Raw genomic sequence first — 17,280 nt, forward strand, 5'->3', positions numbered from 1 at the left:
TGGCCAAAGAGAAAACAAATAGTTTAAAAGGCATGCACAAAGCATGTGACCTTTTGAAAAAAATAAAAAGCAGAATTTTGTTTTTTATTTCCATGTGTACTTTGTGCTAAAGGTTTAAGTAAATTATGTAAGAAGTAATAGAACTCTAGATGCTTCTGATTATAATGAAAGGCATATTGGTCATTGTGTCTTTTCTTCCAAATTTCAGGATGTGGAAACCACCACTGCGCACACTCTTGTCCTGGTGTACCTCTAAACAAATTTTAATTGAAAAAAATACTCATTCTCATAGTAAAGGTTTGTGAGAAAACCTAAAAATATACACACAGCATTGACTCCTAGTGGCACACCTGCTAAGTCCAGCAGAATGACTTTGAAAAGCCGAAGTTTGGTCATTGGACTCACTGAGACACAATTTAGGGGTTAAAATTGAAGTTATTTGCTATCATCAAATAAAATCATAGAATCATAGAATGGTTTGGGGTGGAAGGGACCTTTAAATCATGTAGTTCCAATCCCTCTGCTATAGGGAGGGACACATCCCTCTTGACCAGGTTGTCAAAGCCCCATCCAGCCTGGCTTTGAATGCTTCCAGGGAGGGGCCATCCACTGCCAATCTGGGCAACCTGTTCCAGTGTCTCACCACCTGCACAGTAAAGAATTTTTTCCTGATATCTAGTCTAATAAATAAATAATAATAATAATAATAATAATAATAATAATAATTTAAAAAAGAAGAATCACAAACCTGAAGAATTTTGTACGATATATCAACTTAAACTTTAGTCATGGAGAGGCTGTATTTTACATCACTTTACTAAGATTGAAAGTTAAAAAACTCAAATCCATATCTTCTTGCTAAGGTAAAGATCACAGGATCAAATAGACTATAGCTAACATTTAGAAGATCAGAGCAACTGGAATTAGTTACGGGGAAAAAGCAACACAGAAAGCAGTCCTTTCTGCTGAAAGAAATTCTGAATAAAGTAAGCACCTATACAAAAACATGCTGATGAGCAATAGTTCATGTCGATTTGTCAACAAGTTGTCAACAACTCTGACATGCATATATGTTGTGAACATAGAAAAATAGGAGATACAATTCTTGATGTATGTGTTCATGTTGTTTCTTACAATATGGAACATAAAATAGCTAGTAAGTAATGGTTCATATGATCACTAGCAGCAACTCTGTGCATAGATATATCACTGCCAAAACAGGCATTTAATTTAAAATGTCACAGATACCAATTTGGTGTTGATTTTTTTTTAATTGTGTTTTGTTTTGTTTTGTTGTGGTTTATTTTATGGGCTTGTCTGGTTTTAAATCTAAAATATTTAGTTACTTATCATGATAAGAAAATTATTATGTTACTCAGAACTACCCAAATATTTCAATTACCTTAATTGGTCACATGAATATAAATACAAGTTTTGTCTTTGTTTTGTTTTTTTGTGGTTTCTTTCTTCTCCACTTCTGGAGGATCACACAAATGAACAAGTGCATTATGAAGGGTTTATGTTTTTAAACTCTCAGTTAAAATGATAGATATTTTCTAAATGCACTCAAAAGGGCTGCAAAACAACTAATTTTTTATTTTTTATTTTTATTTTTCTGGTCTAAAATAAACATTACAAAGTCCAAATTAAAATAGAAAGCCACCTTTTAAACCGAAAGTAGTATCTTACTGGGCAAATCAACACTGACCTTGTATTTTTGTGCTATTCTAAAATTCAGTAAAATTATTTTTTAAGATTGTTTAAATACTATCTTGCATTACGAAGCTTTTCAGTTCTGATACTAGTTTAAAAAAAAAGAGATCTGACTTTATACCTATTATTTATTGCTCAATATTTAATACTAAGTATTAGGCTCAAAAGCTCAAACGTGACAATTATTCACATATGAGTATGGGACAAATTCCTTCTGATGACTCTTCATACACAAATCTTGCAAAAATGTGCTAGTTAGATGCTAGGTTAGTCTTCAGACCTTTAGTATTCAGTTAATTATCTTTGTATAAAAGGCTGATATTGCTTAATTCACTTTTTTTTTTTTTTAAATCCATTCACATAGTTCTTTCTATTCCATACTCCCTTATCGCTTCTTTTACTTGCAACAATGGAAAAAAGTTTCATGCAGACTTTGGTTTTAAGACATTAACAGGCAGGATTACTTAAGGGTAATCACAAAAAGCTAAAGGTTGGACAGAACTTCTGGAAGTCACTTATCTAACCTCCCTGCTCAAGTTACATTAGGCTGCCTTGGGCTCATTCAGGCAGTTTTGACAGTAAATAAGTGCTTCCTAATATTCAGATGGAACATCCTATGTTCTAGTTTGTGCCTCTGTCTCTTGTCCTGGCTCTGTCATCATTGCAACTCTCATTTCAGGTATTGATGCACAGTCCTTAGTCTTCTCCTCTCTAGGCCGAAGTGTCTCAGCTCTCTCAGCCTCTCCTCACAGGACAGGTGCATCAGTAACCTCATCTTGGTGGCCATTTGTTGGACCTTTTTCCAGTATGTCTATGTCTCTCTGGTACTTGTGGGAAGAGGTGGGGGGAGAAACTGGGCACAGAACTTCAGATGCAGCCTTACAAATGCTGAGCAGAGCAGAAGGATAATCTCTTCTGACCTTCTGGCAATGCTCTCTAGCTGGGTGGCGTCCCAGCATGTATCAGTGCTTAGAGTTGCTCTAAACCTTGCAGGATTCTACACCCTTTTGACCTTCATGACACTCAACTTAGCCTACCTCCACAGGTCCCTCTAGGTAGCAGCAGGTGAGTCAGCCACTATCCCAGCCACAAATTTACCAAGTGCACTTCACCCATCATCCAGATCATTAAACAGGACTGCACCCATTATTGATCCTTGGGGTACTCCAGTCACTACCAGCCTCCAACTGGGAGACTTAGCACCAACTCTAACCCTAACCTTCTCATTTTTTTTTATCAATTTCCTATTAGTTTGCTTTACTTAGGATGATATTTGGTTCTATGCCCCACCCTAAAGGTTAAAATAAGCATGAATTTATGGGATGGCACATAGTCATTGAATAGATCTTTTCTGTCATTGACATTAAGAGATTACTTAAATCCACATTTGCTTTCCAGATGAAGTAAAAAATATTATACACAAATTCCTGCCTTTTTTTCCACAGAATAGTAGACAGACCTCAAATATATGTATTTGTTAATTTAAAAATGAAATTTCACTTTCTTTCTACTTTCCTAGCAAGTGTATCTGACTATTTTGTATTTGTTTGGGAAATGTTCATTTTCAAAAAGAAAATACAGAAAATCACTTAAGTATTAAAAATTATTTCTTACCTGAGTTCTTTGACTGATTAAAGATAACAGACAAATTAGTTACTTCAACATAAACACAGTAGCAGTCTAAGATATTGTTAAATTTCAAGTTTTTCAACTCTCTCGTAAGTCGCTTTTGATTAAAGACTATGATAAGTCACACCATCACAAAAGTCCTGCTTATTATGTAAATTAGTTCCTTTTCACAAGTCGCCTTAAATGAATGTGAAGCTTATTAAACACCACAAATGGACATCACTGTTTTGTTTGAGCTTTGCTATAATGATGCTCCAAAGGAGCTATCTTGCTGTTCTAAAAAGATTGAAAGAAAAAAATTATCCAAGCTAAAGAAATGTTTAAGTAGTTCTAAACAATAGATGGGATTAGAAGGCTTATACAAAGCCTTATCCTTAATGTGACTCATTTAAAAGACTGAACTCATCACTCACTGAAGTAGTTTCCATTCAGTCTGTAAAATATATAAAGTGGCACAGATAGAGAACATGTTAATTTACACCTGAAAAGCTTAGAGTTTGAAAACTGCTTACCTTACACGAAAGCATTAAGTAATTAAGAATGTGTTTCTCATCATATATGTTAATACTTTCTCTTTTTCTCAAGGTTTTCTAATCTCAGTTTCAAAATCTCTGCAAAAAGCAGAAGATGAAGATATGTTGCTAACTGCATTCAACTTAGGAAAAACCCTTCGAAATGGAGATAGAACTGAAAAGAGAGGAGCAATGCCTTTGCTGAAACGTTATAAGATTGAGGAAAGCTTCTTGGATGAAGACGATGACAGAAAATTAAAGTTTTTTGTGAGTTTTCAGTTTTGCATTTTTTTAATTGCTGAAGTGTTAAATTGAAATTCTTTTTATAGCCGTTTAGAAGACAAGGAATTTAAAGTAATGACTTGTTGGGTACAGGAAAAAAATCAGTTTAGGATTGAATGAAATTTTCTACCATAATTTCCTCTTAGAATTTTCTAATTTCCAGTTTTTAAATGTTTAATCTGGGCAGTTAAATTAAAAGAAAAAATGAAAAATAAAAAATAATTTAAATAGAAACAAAAATTGTGGGGGAAGAGCCTATGTTTCAGCATGTCTCTTGTTTTTTTTTTAAAGGTAAACTGATAGTCCTGTTTTTCTTCTTAAAACAGGACACTGATTCCAGACATGATTTCTTAAATCATGGTGTACCTATCAGTGCAGGCAGAAAGCAACTACCTTATCTTGCACTGAAGAGAGCCATTGCTTTTCCAGCTGACACTGAAATTCAGAATATTGAATCAGTACAGGAAAGAGAGACAGTGGAAGAAGAAAATTCAGCTAAATTCCCCATAGGAAGAAGAGATTTTGACAGTAAGTACATTTTATTTTTTTCTCTCTTCATTTTTTTAGATTAATTCTGATAAGGTATACTTCAGTGTCTCTGAAACTATTTCTTAAAAGCACAGTTAGAAACTCCAATATCTGGGATTTGTTAGTGCTATTTAAATCCTGCATTTCCAACTTGCCTCTACTGTAAACAGTCTGGGGGCTGGGGGTGTAGGCATTTGTAGGCCATACAGAATTCTAGTTCTTTGCTATTTTAAACTTTTGCTTTATATTCCTGTAGTGCTCAGATGCATGCTGGGAAGAGTCTATCGACCTTGTTGGCAAGTCTGAAAACTACTGGCTCACAGCACCTTCTTTGAAAAAGATTAAACATTTTATTATGAGTAATATGATTGGAAGATATTTGTGTCTTAGTATTGCTATACATATGCATCTAACATTATTTTCACATTGCAATGTTGAGAGAAGCATAATTCATTACCAAAACAGAGCATAGTTGTAAATACTGATGTATTCTTATCAAAAATAAAAGATACCTGCATAATCAGACTTGTAAGTATTTGTCTAATTATACACACAAGCTATTTTCATTGATTTGAGTATGAAGAAAAGCAAATCATGAATTTCACCTTTTTCTCACAAAATCTTACTTCTGAAGTACTCAACAGACAATGCAGGTAAAAATAAAAAGTTACAGTTTAAAAAATTGAGTTAATTTTGCCTGACCAACAATCAATTTATTCTTGCTTGCAGTTCTGTTGTTCTTTCTTTTTCCATCAATTTTGCTGTCCAATTCCTTCTGAAGGTTGTTTGAAGTCTTACGTTTCTTAGCATTTTTTGGCAAAGATGTTTCACTTTCCTCATCATAGATAACTTTGTCATTATTCAAATCCATCTGTTCATTCTTGGAGTTCTTGTTTCTTGGCTGACAACTCAATTTCCCCATTTCTCCATAATTTCTATTCTGATGAACATTTTCAGAAATAGTTCCAAGCACTGGTATGTCAAGACATGAATTCATACCTTCTGTCATGTGAGAATATCAAAAACATATGTGAAGAAATAGAAGTTACCTGGGTTTATTCATCTGTTTTCTATCAGGACTATCATGTGAATTTTTATCAAAACACTTGCTTTATAAAGCAGAACAAAACTATTCTGGTCACTGCATTTGCTACATATTAAGTATGCTGATATTTTAAAATTACATTGCTCAAAAAATAAGTTAAGGAAACTAAATTAGGGAAATGAATTTAAAGCTTTGAAATATTAGAAAATATGCATAAAGGATTTAGAATATATATATATATGACATAGCTTATGGAGGAATAACCCAAACGATTATTTTCTTAATGATAAAGATATGAATTTCAGTTAGCTTGCTTATGTCAAATAAGAAGTAACATTACACAAAATTAATCTACTTTTTTTTTACCTTAAAATAACATCTATACATGTGTTTCAAACAAATTTGAGTTTTTAAAATATTAGCATTAAAATTTCAATGCAAAGGCATTTAGCTGGTCACAGTATATATAAAGCAATGAGACATCTATTTTTTTCATGAAAATGTATCTATACATGAATTTTACTAAAGCTTTCTTTGATAACACTTGAAAAATTAGATATCACATTCACATATTCAATTCTACTGTGGCTTACCTGTGAAATATTTACCTTGTAAATGTTGCTTTGGTGCAGGATGTATGCAGGCTGGCATTTGGCTACTGCTGAGGAAGTACTGATCCCTTATTTTACTCAGCTCATTTTTGTATGTACATGCAAACTGAGATTTGATTGAAGATTGCTCCATCTACCAATAATAATTTGTGTTAGCTTTACTTACAGAAGTAAAATACAACACCTGCAAGGCTAGTAAAATATTAAGTTTCCATTCTGTTATCTCAAAAGTTTTACTAAAAAATGAGAATACTCACATAAAAAAATTGATATGAAGTATTCAAAATATACAAAAGTATACAAAATATACAAGTTTTCAAGAATACTTACAGCAATAATAGCGAAACACTGAAAAAGTAATATAGTCTTCAACATATTTATGTCTATAACTTCTATATAAAATATTATTTCAGATCTCTCTATGTTAACCTTCAGATTTTGCAATTAATCTCAAAATATAGGCATACTGAACACTGATGTCAAGAGCCACATTTGTCAAAACATGCATAGCCTCCATTGCCAAAAAGCTACAATGGTGAAGAACACTACTGTATCTGGTTCTCTATGTTCATCGCCCTCTCCTAGTTTTGGAAGGAGATAATGTAGTCTTATAGCACAGACAAATCAAAATATGTAGTTCAACTACAAAAATTATGTGAAAATTTTAATATAGTCAATATAATTATATTTACTGGAGTTGGCGATTCCAGGTCAAGCTTCTTCAGTTTACCCTTAGGCTACAGTTTCTCTGACTATCACTTATTCTAATTCCAGGGTCAAACTTCATACGTGCTGACCAATTCATCAGAAATGGTATGGAGTCTGCAAGACAATTTGTGCCCTCACATCCTTTTGAAAGTCTATTAAATTATTTAAAATATATTGAAAGGTATAGCAGGGGTTGGGATTTCCTGCTAATAAATCTGTTAAAATGTCACAGGTGAATTCTAATAAATATGAGCTGAATGAGAAATGCTGTGCAAACATAAGCAAAAAGAAATACAATAAACATTGTCACAAAATAAATACTGTTTTTTTTTTGTTTGTTTGTTTGTTTGTTTTAGTTGGTTTTGTTGAGTAAGAGGTTTGCAGACACTTTTAGGATTTAAAAGTTTGCATTATACTTTCTTTCTATGCACAAGCAAGTTTAAATATTATATTTCCAGGATTTCACTTCTATAGATTATTTTGTTCCAATTCAAACTTTCAAATTCAAACAGAATAACAGAAAAGAATACATGGCTGGAAACCTCATTTCACAGGGGTTGCAAAATTCAGTCACAGTTTATACCACTTTCATCACACGCTGCTTTCATCCACATAAACTAATACACTCCAGCTTTTAGAGGTAGCCTAAGTATCTGCATGATATTGCAATTGATCAGGTGAATATATTTGCTATCTTTTATTTACATAAACATGGGTAATTCTTACTTAATGTGCCCATATCCATATAGTCTCACTTAAAGATTCATTATAGTCTTCTCCATGTGCTACAGGGGAATTTCTGCTCCAGCATCCAGAGCACCTCATACCCCTCTTCACTGACTTTGGTGTTTGCAGAGATGTTTCTCTCTATTTTTCTCATTCACTTCTTACAGCTACCACACTTATCCTTTCTTAAATATGTTACCACAGAACTATCACCAGCATCACTGATGAGGTCAGTATTGACCAGTGTTGGTCTCTTTTAGAATTGACTCTGCCCAGCATGCGGGCAGCTCCTGATCTCTTCTCATAGAGGTTACCTGTAGCCCAGCTGCTACACAAAACTTGCCATACAAACCCAGTAGAGAAGGATGAAACTATAGCCAAAGACTCAGAATAAGTATTTGAAACTGCAGAAAATGCATGACTAATCTTGTTTAACTAAATGTAACATCCTATTTATATAATGTTCAGAACATACATGGCTTAATTTTTTTTAGTTTAGTATTACTGTATTATTATGCTTCCTGGTTTTGATGTTTTTGCAATGCTTCATCATAGTCCTTTAAAATTCACTTGATCCTCAACTTTTTATTGATATGATACACATTATGCTGCAATAACCTGCACACAAAATGCTATCACATTCATATTGCAAGAGGCGAATAAGATGCATTTTGTACTGAGCTAATGAAGATATAATAAATACAGCACCAAAAAAGCCCATCAAGCAGTCAAGAAAGCTTGATAGTTAACATTCTATAAACAATGAATTATTTTTTGGACATTAGGGTTTTTTTTTTACCACACCCGCAAGACATTTAATGAACCTAATTTTGAGGGATAGAATATGCGGAATCAAAGGACCAAATACTGAAAAAAATTCACAAATTCATCTGTCTGTATTTCAACTGCACTGAAGCATTAAATATGCCTTAAAATTTTGTGCCACATCACATGCTACTTAGCCATTTAAAAGCAGTACATAAAACTCTACCAAATAGAACTGTTTCAGTTGATCCTATTACTAAGCTAGAAGGTATATATGAATCAAGATTGCAAAACTAGACTTCTTGAAGTAAACTTCCCCGCTTGTGTAGGAATATAAACTTGCTAGTACAACAACTGTACTACACTGAGTTAGCAACAAGAAAATTTTAATAACCCAAAGGCAGAACAAAACAGTGAGTTTACAGTTGAATCAAAAAGAAAAGGTCTTCCGGAATGTTCCTTTAAAAAAAAAGACTAATTTCAAATTTGATTGAGTAACACATAATAAAGGCTTCAACAAATGGAATACTCTTCGAAATGAGCGGTTTTGTACATTAAATTCCCCAAACTCCGCTGCTTTGAGGGAATCCACATCACCAATCCAATAACCAACCACTCTCTGAAAGCGAAAAGACGTTGGGAATTCAACTTCCTAAGCAAGTATCTGCGCATAAGTAGTGTGAAATGAATTCAGGCTTGCTGTCCCTGTTCCTCTTCACAAGCAAGAGGGATATTGCTGTTACGCCTATACGTAGAAAAAAATTCTGCTGAATTTCAGATATAGGGGTTTACTGTTACTATTGTTTAGCTGGAAGAAACTACAACAGCATATAAGACATCCCGTATTTAGCACATGTAGATCAGATAGTACAAACAGAATATGTAGAATATTCTCCCACCTTAACTTCTGTACTTAAAGATTTTCAGTTCATTGAGATGCCAATATAAAACATTCACAGTTATGCAAAAAATTAATGGTGCGTGGTCTATTTATTTCTAAAAGTTAGTTGATAATCTATTCCAGACCTCCTTCCACCATATGCAGTCAGTACTGCCAATACTTAGTCAGTAAGAATGTTGAGATTTGGGTTTTATACGCTGGAATAGCTTAATAGAATTTGAAAACCTACATCAGTAACAACAAACATATGTTTTTATTTTCCAGCCAAACAATTAGAATACTATTTGGAAAAGGAAGAGAGAGATAAAAAGTAGAGAAAAATGTATTCTCTGCATCTTTACTTGTTTTCTTTCAGAAAATGTAGTAAAGGTAAGTTGAAAGAAAGGAAGTGTTAAGGGAAGAGAAAGAAAATATTAAAAAAAAACAGTAAACACCATCATCAAAATAAGGCATCATGTTATTCAACCACAAAAAAACCATCTTGACTAATAGCTCAGGTAACAGCAAGCGTTTATTTTACCAAATCTGACCATTTTTTTTTAGCATGACATTGTACCAATCTTTGCTACCCTAAATTAACTTACGACTATTTTGAAGATATTCAGCTACAAATTATCACATAATGATTTCAAGAGTGCTCATAATTCACAGCTAGGGATCCTCATAAAGTTTTTCAGGGGTCTTGTAGTAATTATAATGGTATTTCCCCCAGAAGTATAGTTTATCAAGTATCTGATTAAGAAAAATAGCCTGTCTTTAGATCTTTTATTGGACATAATCTGTATCTCCCCTTCCTTTTTCTCCTTCAGGTATTCATTTTTTAACACATTTCATAACCTAAACTACTAATCAATTTACATTCCATAATTACATTCCAGTCAGAAATTTTATTTTTACAATAGATAATACGTCTGCCTGAGGTGGATTATTTTCTCTATTGCTATGCCTTTTCTACCCATAGTTACAATGGGCATGCAGAAAACTCTTGATAACTTCCTGTTGACAGTTTTCCAAGTTACAATTTATTTGTACTGGAATCACAAACAGGCAAAACAATTTTCTCAAGTAACAGCATTTAGGGAACTAAGCAGTGAAAAATAACATTAGTGCTTGAATCTAAAAATTAAATCACTTTGTATAGGCATGAACAAATCACATGAGAAAGGCAGCCTGGAATTGTTTGCTTTGTAGAGTTTTTTTCCTTGGGAGGATTTCTATACACAGTGAAATTACAATGAATATCAAACATGCCAACATTTGTTAGAGTTTTATTCAGCCACAGATTGTTTTAAAACTAAAACTACAGTTATGTTCCCAATTGGAGGAAAACAGCGTTTCAGATAGGAAAGGTTCTCTCCTGTTACATTAAAAAAAAAAAATAAGATGCCAAACTACTGAAAGTTCTTGCAGCTGTCATGGAGTAAATGTGTTAAAAATGTAGCAGGATTTTTAACACAATGCATTAAAGGCTGAAACAATCTTTACTTTCCAAAATAATATAAAAATATGCTACTCTTTCACATACTGTATGCTTATGGCCTAATAACTTTTGTTCCTTCCTTCATAATTGCTAATGTTCACACCCAAAGTCATTAGTTCCATCCAGTAAAATGTTTTACTTACAACTTGAAACATCAGTTTATCTTTTGAGGTGCAGAGGAAAAATTAAATCTTTATTATGCAATCTGTTTATTACCCTAAATAGATCTTTAACCTAATCAAAGGAGGTGATCACTACAATCACTCCATTCCTCTCACACAAAAGTAATTACTACTTAAATAATCCCATTGCATTCAACAAAATTAATTGTTAAATAGTGGGATTTAAAATTAATGTAAGTATAATCCAAAGTACCAGACATAAGGTTGGAATAACTTGTTTTAGATAAAGTAACTCTCTCTTGTCTAGTTAAATGGTCTATTTTCTTTTATGAAGCAGAAACTGAATGAAAGAAAAACTGGCTGCAAGAGACATAATTGAATAGATATTCTGTGGACCTTTCTGAATTAAGGATTTTTTCCATAAAATACCACTTGCCATTAAGATACTTCCCTTTAACATTGGATAGAAAATTTGAAACACAGCTCATTTCTTAATCACCGCCCATTGGAAGATGAAATTGAATTTCTCATTATTATTATGACTTGTTTCTGCTGGAGAGAACGAAAAGGTGCAACATACTAGATCTCCAAACTTCTTCCTCTTCAAGGAACTGAGCACTAGCATTGCTTTCTAACAAATGCCTTAATAGTTAGGGAATATTTTTGCATCTATTCTAGTATCTAATGAGGATTGCAAGAGAAAATATTTCCTCTTCACTGTTGCCAGGAACTGATTTTGGGAAAACGGAAATACTCATTGAGTTACCTTATTTTTAAACATATTACAATTCATAGCTACCTGCTTACTTTTCCCACTTTCTTTATTCTTAGATACAAAACACATGTGCATCACATTGTGCTCCAGGTTTAAATACTGATCTGTTGTTCTTTGCAATTCTGCAGATACAAAAAGTCAATTCCTATTATGGAAGGAGGGGATATCATTTTTATTTTTATTGTTGCTACTTTTAATTTAGTGAAATGTCCCTTTTTCCCATTGCTTACTGGATTTTCCCAAAATTCCTTATTCAACATACAATTAATGATGGGGCTCAGCATATAACTAAGCTACTCGTCACTTTCCCTCTCAAATATCACAGTAAAGAAAACTTTTATTGCAAACTATTACAAATCCAAATGGCTGATGGTGAGTTAACACTGCAGGTTAACAATCTAACCATGTCAAAAGAGGCAGTGTGAAACAGAGCCCTCACGACAATTTTATGGAAATAATGCTACCATCACATATGAAATTTCTCAGAAGAATCAGTGACATTGAAAAGGACCATCGTATTTCTACTGTATAATTCAGAATATATGCACATTATTTCTTGTGAGTCAATTTTGAAATCTGTGCATTATGCATAGCAAAATTTACAAGTACAGATTTTAGAGGCAACCTGTAAATTATTATTTCATATGACAATTTTGTAATGTGAAAACTGATATTCAGTATAAGAAGGTGATAAACACTAATACAGCACTTGAGATCTATGGTCAGGGACAAGGAATTCATTGTACTATATGTTGCACAGTAAGGACAGAACAAAAAATATTTCTATCAAGGGACATTACAATCTGAGACAAGAAATATATGGATTCATAGGGAAAGGAATCCAAATTAGTCATTGTAATGGGCATCCACCTCAATACATAAAAATGCTAAATTTTGAGGAGAGATTGATTTAAAGGTACTGAAAAAGCTTTTAAAAAAGGATAACGAGTTCTGCAGATACCCATAGGAAATATCTTCAGCTATAAGAAATAGTATAAAGCAAAAAAATTGAAAGAACTAGACTGAAAATTAGCAAAACAACAATGAAAATTGGTATTGTAGGCTGAATGTAACTAAGAACGTATATCTCAGAGCAGTAAATTAGAAATAATCAATGTGGCTAAACATAGGTTAAAACAAGTAGTTTGTATCTACTACAACTTCAAGGAGTAGATTGATATGCAAACAGAAGAATGGCATTTACCTTCTAAACGCTTTGCTGTTCAATAGCTGTCAGTCTCGGTGAAGATAGGCTAAATCTGCATATATATCATCTACCAAGTCCATGAAAAATATACCACTGTGATCAAAAAGCAAGCTGAATCTTTCAAGATTTATAGTCAAGTTGACATACGGCTAAAGAAGAATATATTCTACAGTTGCTATGATGCAAAAAAGTAGCAGATAGTGTACTATCCTTAAAGGTAAATATATTAAGACAGACAGACATATACTTAAAAGAAGTTTCTTATAGAAGAAGTTACAAAAATTGCTAGTTTTGACAAAAGAGATACTTAGGTTACATATAGATTTATAAATTATTCATACATGGCTGATAGCTGAACTTGTTTGTAGATGTATTCCTCCACAAAGAAGGTACAGAAAAAGAAGGAAAGATACGATCCCAAATGTCTTCTAAGTACGAAAAGAAAGGGGGGAAAAAACACAAAAGAAACACTGTAGAAATTGTAAGAAAGGCTACCGAGAACAGACAAAAGAAGAATAAAAAAGAAAATCTAGATCTTCTGTGAGAGAATGAAGATCAAAGATGAAGGTTGAAGAATTATCTCTGAGTTTCAGTTGGAAAAGTCATTAGCTGTTTTGGCAACAGCAATTTTGCTTAACTGAAGGGAGAAGCAAGACTAAAGTAAGCATAGGGGTATCAAAAGAAGAATTTCAGACTTTACAAGCATATGGTATAGTTTGGATGGTAAATGGCTAATACACAGAAAACAGAATTGCAAGCAATGTGAAACATTCGGGCAATGTAAAACACTCTGAGTAAGAAGACTCTGTACTGATACATATTTGCAGTCCATTTACATTTTGAACACTATTATTTTGTATTTATGCTTTTTCAATATGGAAAAACATCTTGAGATAGTTGGTCTCTGTTCCACGCAGTGCTTTTTTCTCGCTGATACGATAGGATACACTGGAAGAAAGCTGTGAAGAAGGCTGTTTATGATTACAAAAGACAGTTCAGCAGCCCCAGTATTCCTTTAAGACATGAGCTGTGTGTTCCAAGTGGGCTTTTAGTTAAAAATTAATCACATTCAACTTAGCATCCATTCTGCTGAAGTAGAAGTGAGTCAAATTTTACTGGTTTAATCTACAAAACACTATAAGTAATCTTTACAATTGAATGTTGTACTAAGGAACATGGTGGGTAAGTATTGGTGGTAGATGGATGGTTGGATTAGATGATCTCAGAGATCTTTTCCAACCTTGGTGATTCTATGATTGTTCTATGATTGCTCTAAGGATAAACCACAGACTTTATACCTGTTGTTTGTTCCTCTTGTATTTTGATTTTCTTAAGATAAAAGGTAATTTACATTTCAACATAGTCATCCTCATTTATAATGAGGGCACACTGTGAGTGTCAGTATCTTTCAGTAGACTGAAAGACTGGCTAAAAATAATAGATATTTCATTTATTTTGCTACAGACACATTCTCTGTCATCAATCACAGTGAAAAGAAGGCTGAGACAAAAGTTACAGAGAAATAGTCACTCCTTGTACTGTATTAACAGGGGATATAGGAATCACAATATCCTTCTTAGGCAATATGGAATCAACTCAGGAAGCTGTCATGAGCTGTCATGATACCTTTGGTGAGAACTACAATTTACATAGAAATTCTCAATAGTAGCTAATCTCATTTTTTGATTAGCAAAAAAACTAATTTTCAAAAAAAACAAAAAACAAAAAAACAAAAAAAGAGAATGATTAATTATTTCTTAACAGGAATCAATCTCAGGTTTCATATTTTTGATAGTTTCTGTGAGAAACTTTGCATGTTCCTGGTAGAGATCCAAAATCTGACAGGCAATTAATTTTAGAATTTCTTTTGTACTTTAACACTGAACATAACTTCATGAACCCAATTACAAAACCTCGGATTAGTCAGAAAACTGTCTATTTTAATGTATTATGTAAACGGTATATTACATTTTTGCTATTTGATGAATAAAGCTGCAATTTAAATACGTTTTTTATACTAAAATTATCATGAAGATCATTTATCAGCTTCAATCTTTTCAAATGTTTTCCCATAAGTTTCAAGGAAGATTTCACCTTAATTAGTGCATGCATCTAAAACAACACCCTCACTCCTCAGCTTCTCTATAAAGCGTACTCTGTGTGGAATCAAAGTATATTTAAAGCACTTGTTGGAAATACTGACAGTAATTTTCATTCTAATTCCTTTCAATAACTTTCTATTTCTCATACATGTAATATGTGAAAATTCCCTTCATCTTCACTGGCAGAGGTATATTTTCCATTGTGCTCTACCAAAACTAATTCTGATGGCCTATAAAAACTTCTGTTTCCTTTTTCACATGCTAATTATATTTATGTTTTCATCTGTTGTCATAGCTAAGTTTGTAAAAAATAGTCAATACTTTCATTTAATTCTCTGTTGAAATGCCATGGAAGATACATAGTCTGTCTCTGTCCATAGTCCCAACACTAAAATTTGACAATTTTGAGAAAAACAGACGATGTAAAATGCAATTTTACAAAGGTTGTAATTTTCAGAAACACTGAAGTTGTTCTATTAAACAGAGCTGCTTACAATACCAGTATATTGTAATGTTTGATTTCCTCTACAAAATAGCAAGCATTACTGCACTTACTGTATGCATTTTAATGTATACAATAAGGGAAACGTCGATGAAATGTTACAAATAAAAAGCACTCTGAAAAAAAACAACTAACCATTATTATTTTAGAATTGAAATCTGGTCCCTCTTTTCAATGTTATTTTTGCTTTCACATAACTTCAGATTTAATCCTATAGTCCTGGGATGCACAGAGAGCTAAACTAGGAGATATAGATTTATGCAATATATTTTCATTATGAGATCTTCACTAGTATTCAAAAGTATTTTTAGTAAGCTTAAAGACTTTTCTGGAGTGTTGCATGTTCTCATTCAATACGGTTTGAGTTAGGTCATTAAGCACATGGTAACTAATTGTTTAAGTATGGAATACCCTTCAGACAAATATTTGAAAATTTTATCACTATTATTTTCATTTTAGCATTACTATATCAGTAGTATATGCATCCATGGATAGCACATCCTGTACAGTACCTTACTTCTTTTTTCACCCAGAGATTTCTGAATACGCCGTCTAAGAGGTTTTGGAGAAGATTCTTTGGACTGTGCTGGAGATCTATGTTCAAAAGAGATATGAAGTATTCAGAACAAATAAATTCAATCAGTTACGAAAAATAATTATCATATGCTGTACCTCGAAACAGGAAACCAAACATTTTCTCTTTCCAAATCTTACTTTGTTTCTACCTTTCTTAAGTATCTACATGTATTGTGAGTACTGAAGGCGCCATAATGAAATCAGACTTAAAGTTTCAATTTCTACTCTCCTTTTACAGTGTATTTACAGTATTGCAGCTCTGTATTTCTACCTTTTTGAATGTGATTGACATCCAGAAAAAATTTTCCTCCTCCTTACATACTTTTCATTAGAAGAACTCAATCAAAATGCTTCCACTATGTGAACACTTACATAAATGAATGACAAATTTAGATGTTTAAAATGCATAAATAAATAAATAAATAAATAAATTCTCTGTATCAAAGAGAGGTATTTTTGCACTTGATCAGAAAATTATAACAATTAATCTGTTCATATGTTAATAATTACTTCTCAGTTTATGTACATGATAAGCCTATGCATGTAAAGACAGTTGTTTATTTCCAAAATAACTCATTCTTTATTTCATTTATTTTGCTCATTCTATTCAATGACTCTCTTATTTAATTATTCCATAAATAAAATTTATTTTATTTAGCTCATTTTTTCTTTTAGTTCCATTTTTATGCGGCACTAAATTTCTGCCTGCCTTTTCAATGTATTTAAATTGCCAAAATACGTAGTTTCTACGTGCTCCCATCTACTCCATTTTTACGGCTCATGTGTTCTCCTTGTAACCCATAGTGACGAAATCCTCAGTGTCCCACTTTTCCAACACCAGGTGCTTCCTCAGGATAAGCAATCAGTTAAATCATTACTGCCTCTCCACTGTATGGATATATTATCTTATTTTTCCAACAAAAATTGCTTTGAAAGAGATTTATTGCTTTGTGGATCACATCAACTTGCATATACTTCATACATGTTTAACATTTAAATAAAAAAAAAAGAAAAAGAAATTAGCAAGGAGTAAATCACAGAACTGCAAGGATTTGAAGAGATCTCAAGAGATCATGGAGTCCAAACCTCCCGCTTT

The 17,280-nt window shown here is 32.7% G+C and overlaps 2 protein-coding genes across 2 annotated transcripts in view; one reads left to right on the forward strand and one right to left on the reverse strand.

Annotated features, from left to right (window-relative positions):
- The first annotated feature begins 2,380 nt into the window (after positions 1 to 2,380).
- PMCH (pro-melanin concentrating hormone) lies at positions 2,381 to 4,970 on the forward strand. The gene is given in 4 exon segments (XM_031552891.1): positions 2,381 to 3,913; positions 3,916 to 4,121; positions 4,463 to 4,664; positions 4,921 to 4,970. Coding segments are annotated over 4 exon segments (489 nt in total). The 5' UTR covers positions 2,381 to 3,882.
- Positions 4,971 to 4,991: 21 nt separating this feature from the next.
- LOC100544119 (PCNA-interacting partner) overlaps positions 4,992 to 17,280 on the reverse strand; it is a 44,465-nt gene continuing 32,176 nt past the window's right edge. Inside the window, exons 4-6 of the mRNA XM_010713484.3 lie at positions 16,121 to 16,202; positions 6,303 to 6,453; positions 4,992 to 5,666 (exon numbers count right to left, since the gene is read on the reverse strand). Coding sequence (XP_010711786.1) covers positions 5,332 to 5,666; positions 6,303 to 6,453; positions 16,121 to 16,202 — 568 coding nt within the window. The 3' untranslated portion in view covers positions 4,992 to 5,331. The remainder of the gene's footprint in view (positions 5,667 to 6,302; positions 6,454 to 16,120; positions 16,203 to 17,280) is intronic.

This window comes from Meleagris gallopavo, chromosome 1, assembly GCF_000146605.3.
Source record: "Meleagris gallopavo isolate NT-WF06-2002-E0010 breed Aviagen turkey brand Nicholas breeding stock chromosome 1, Turkey_5.1, whole genome shotgun sequence".
NCBI lineage: Eukaryota > Metazoa > Chordata > Aves > Galliformes > Phasianidae > Meleagris > Meleagris gallopavo.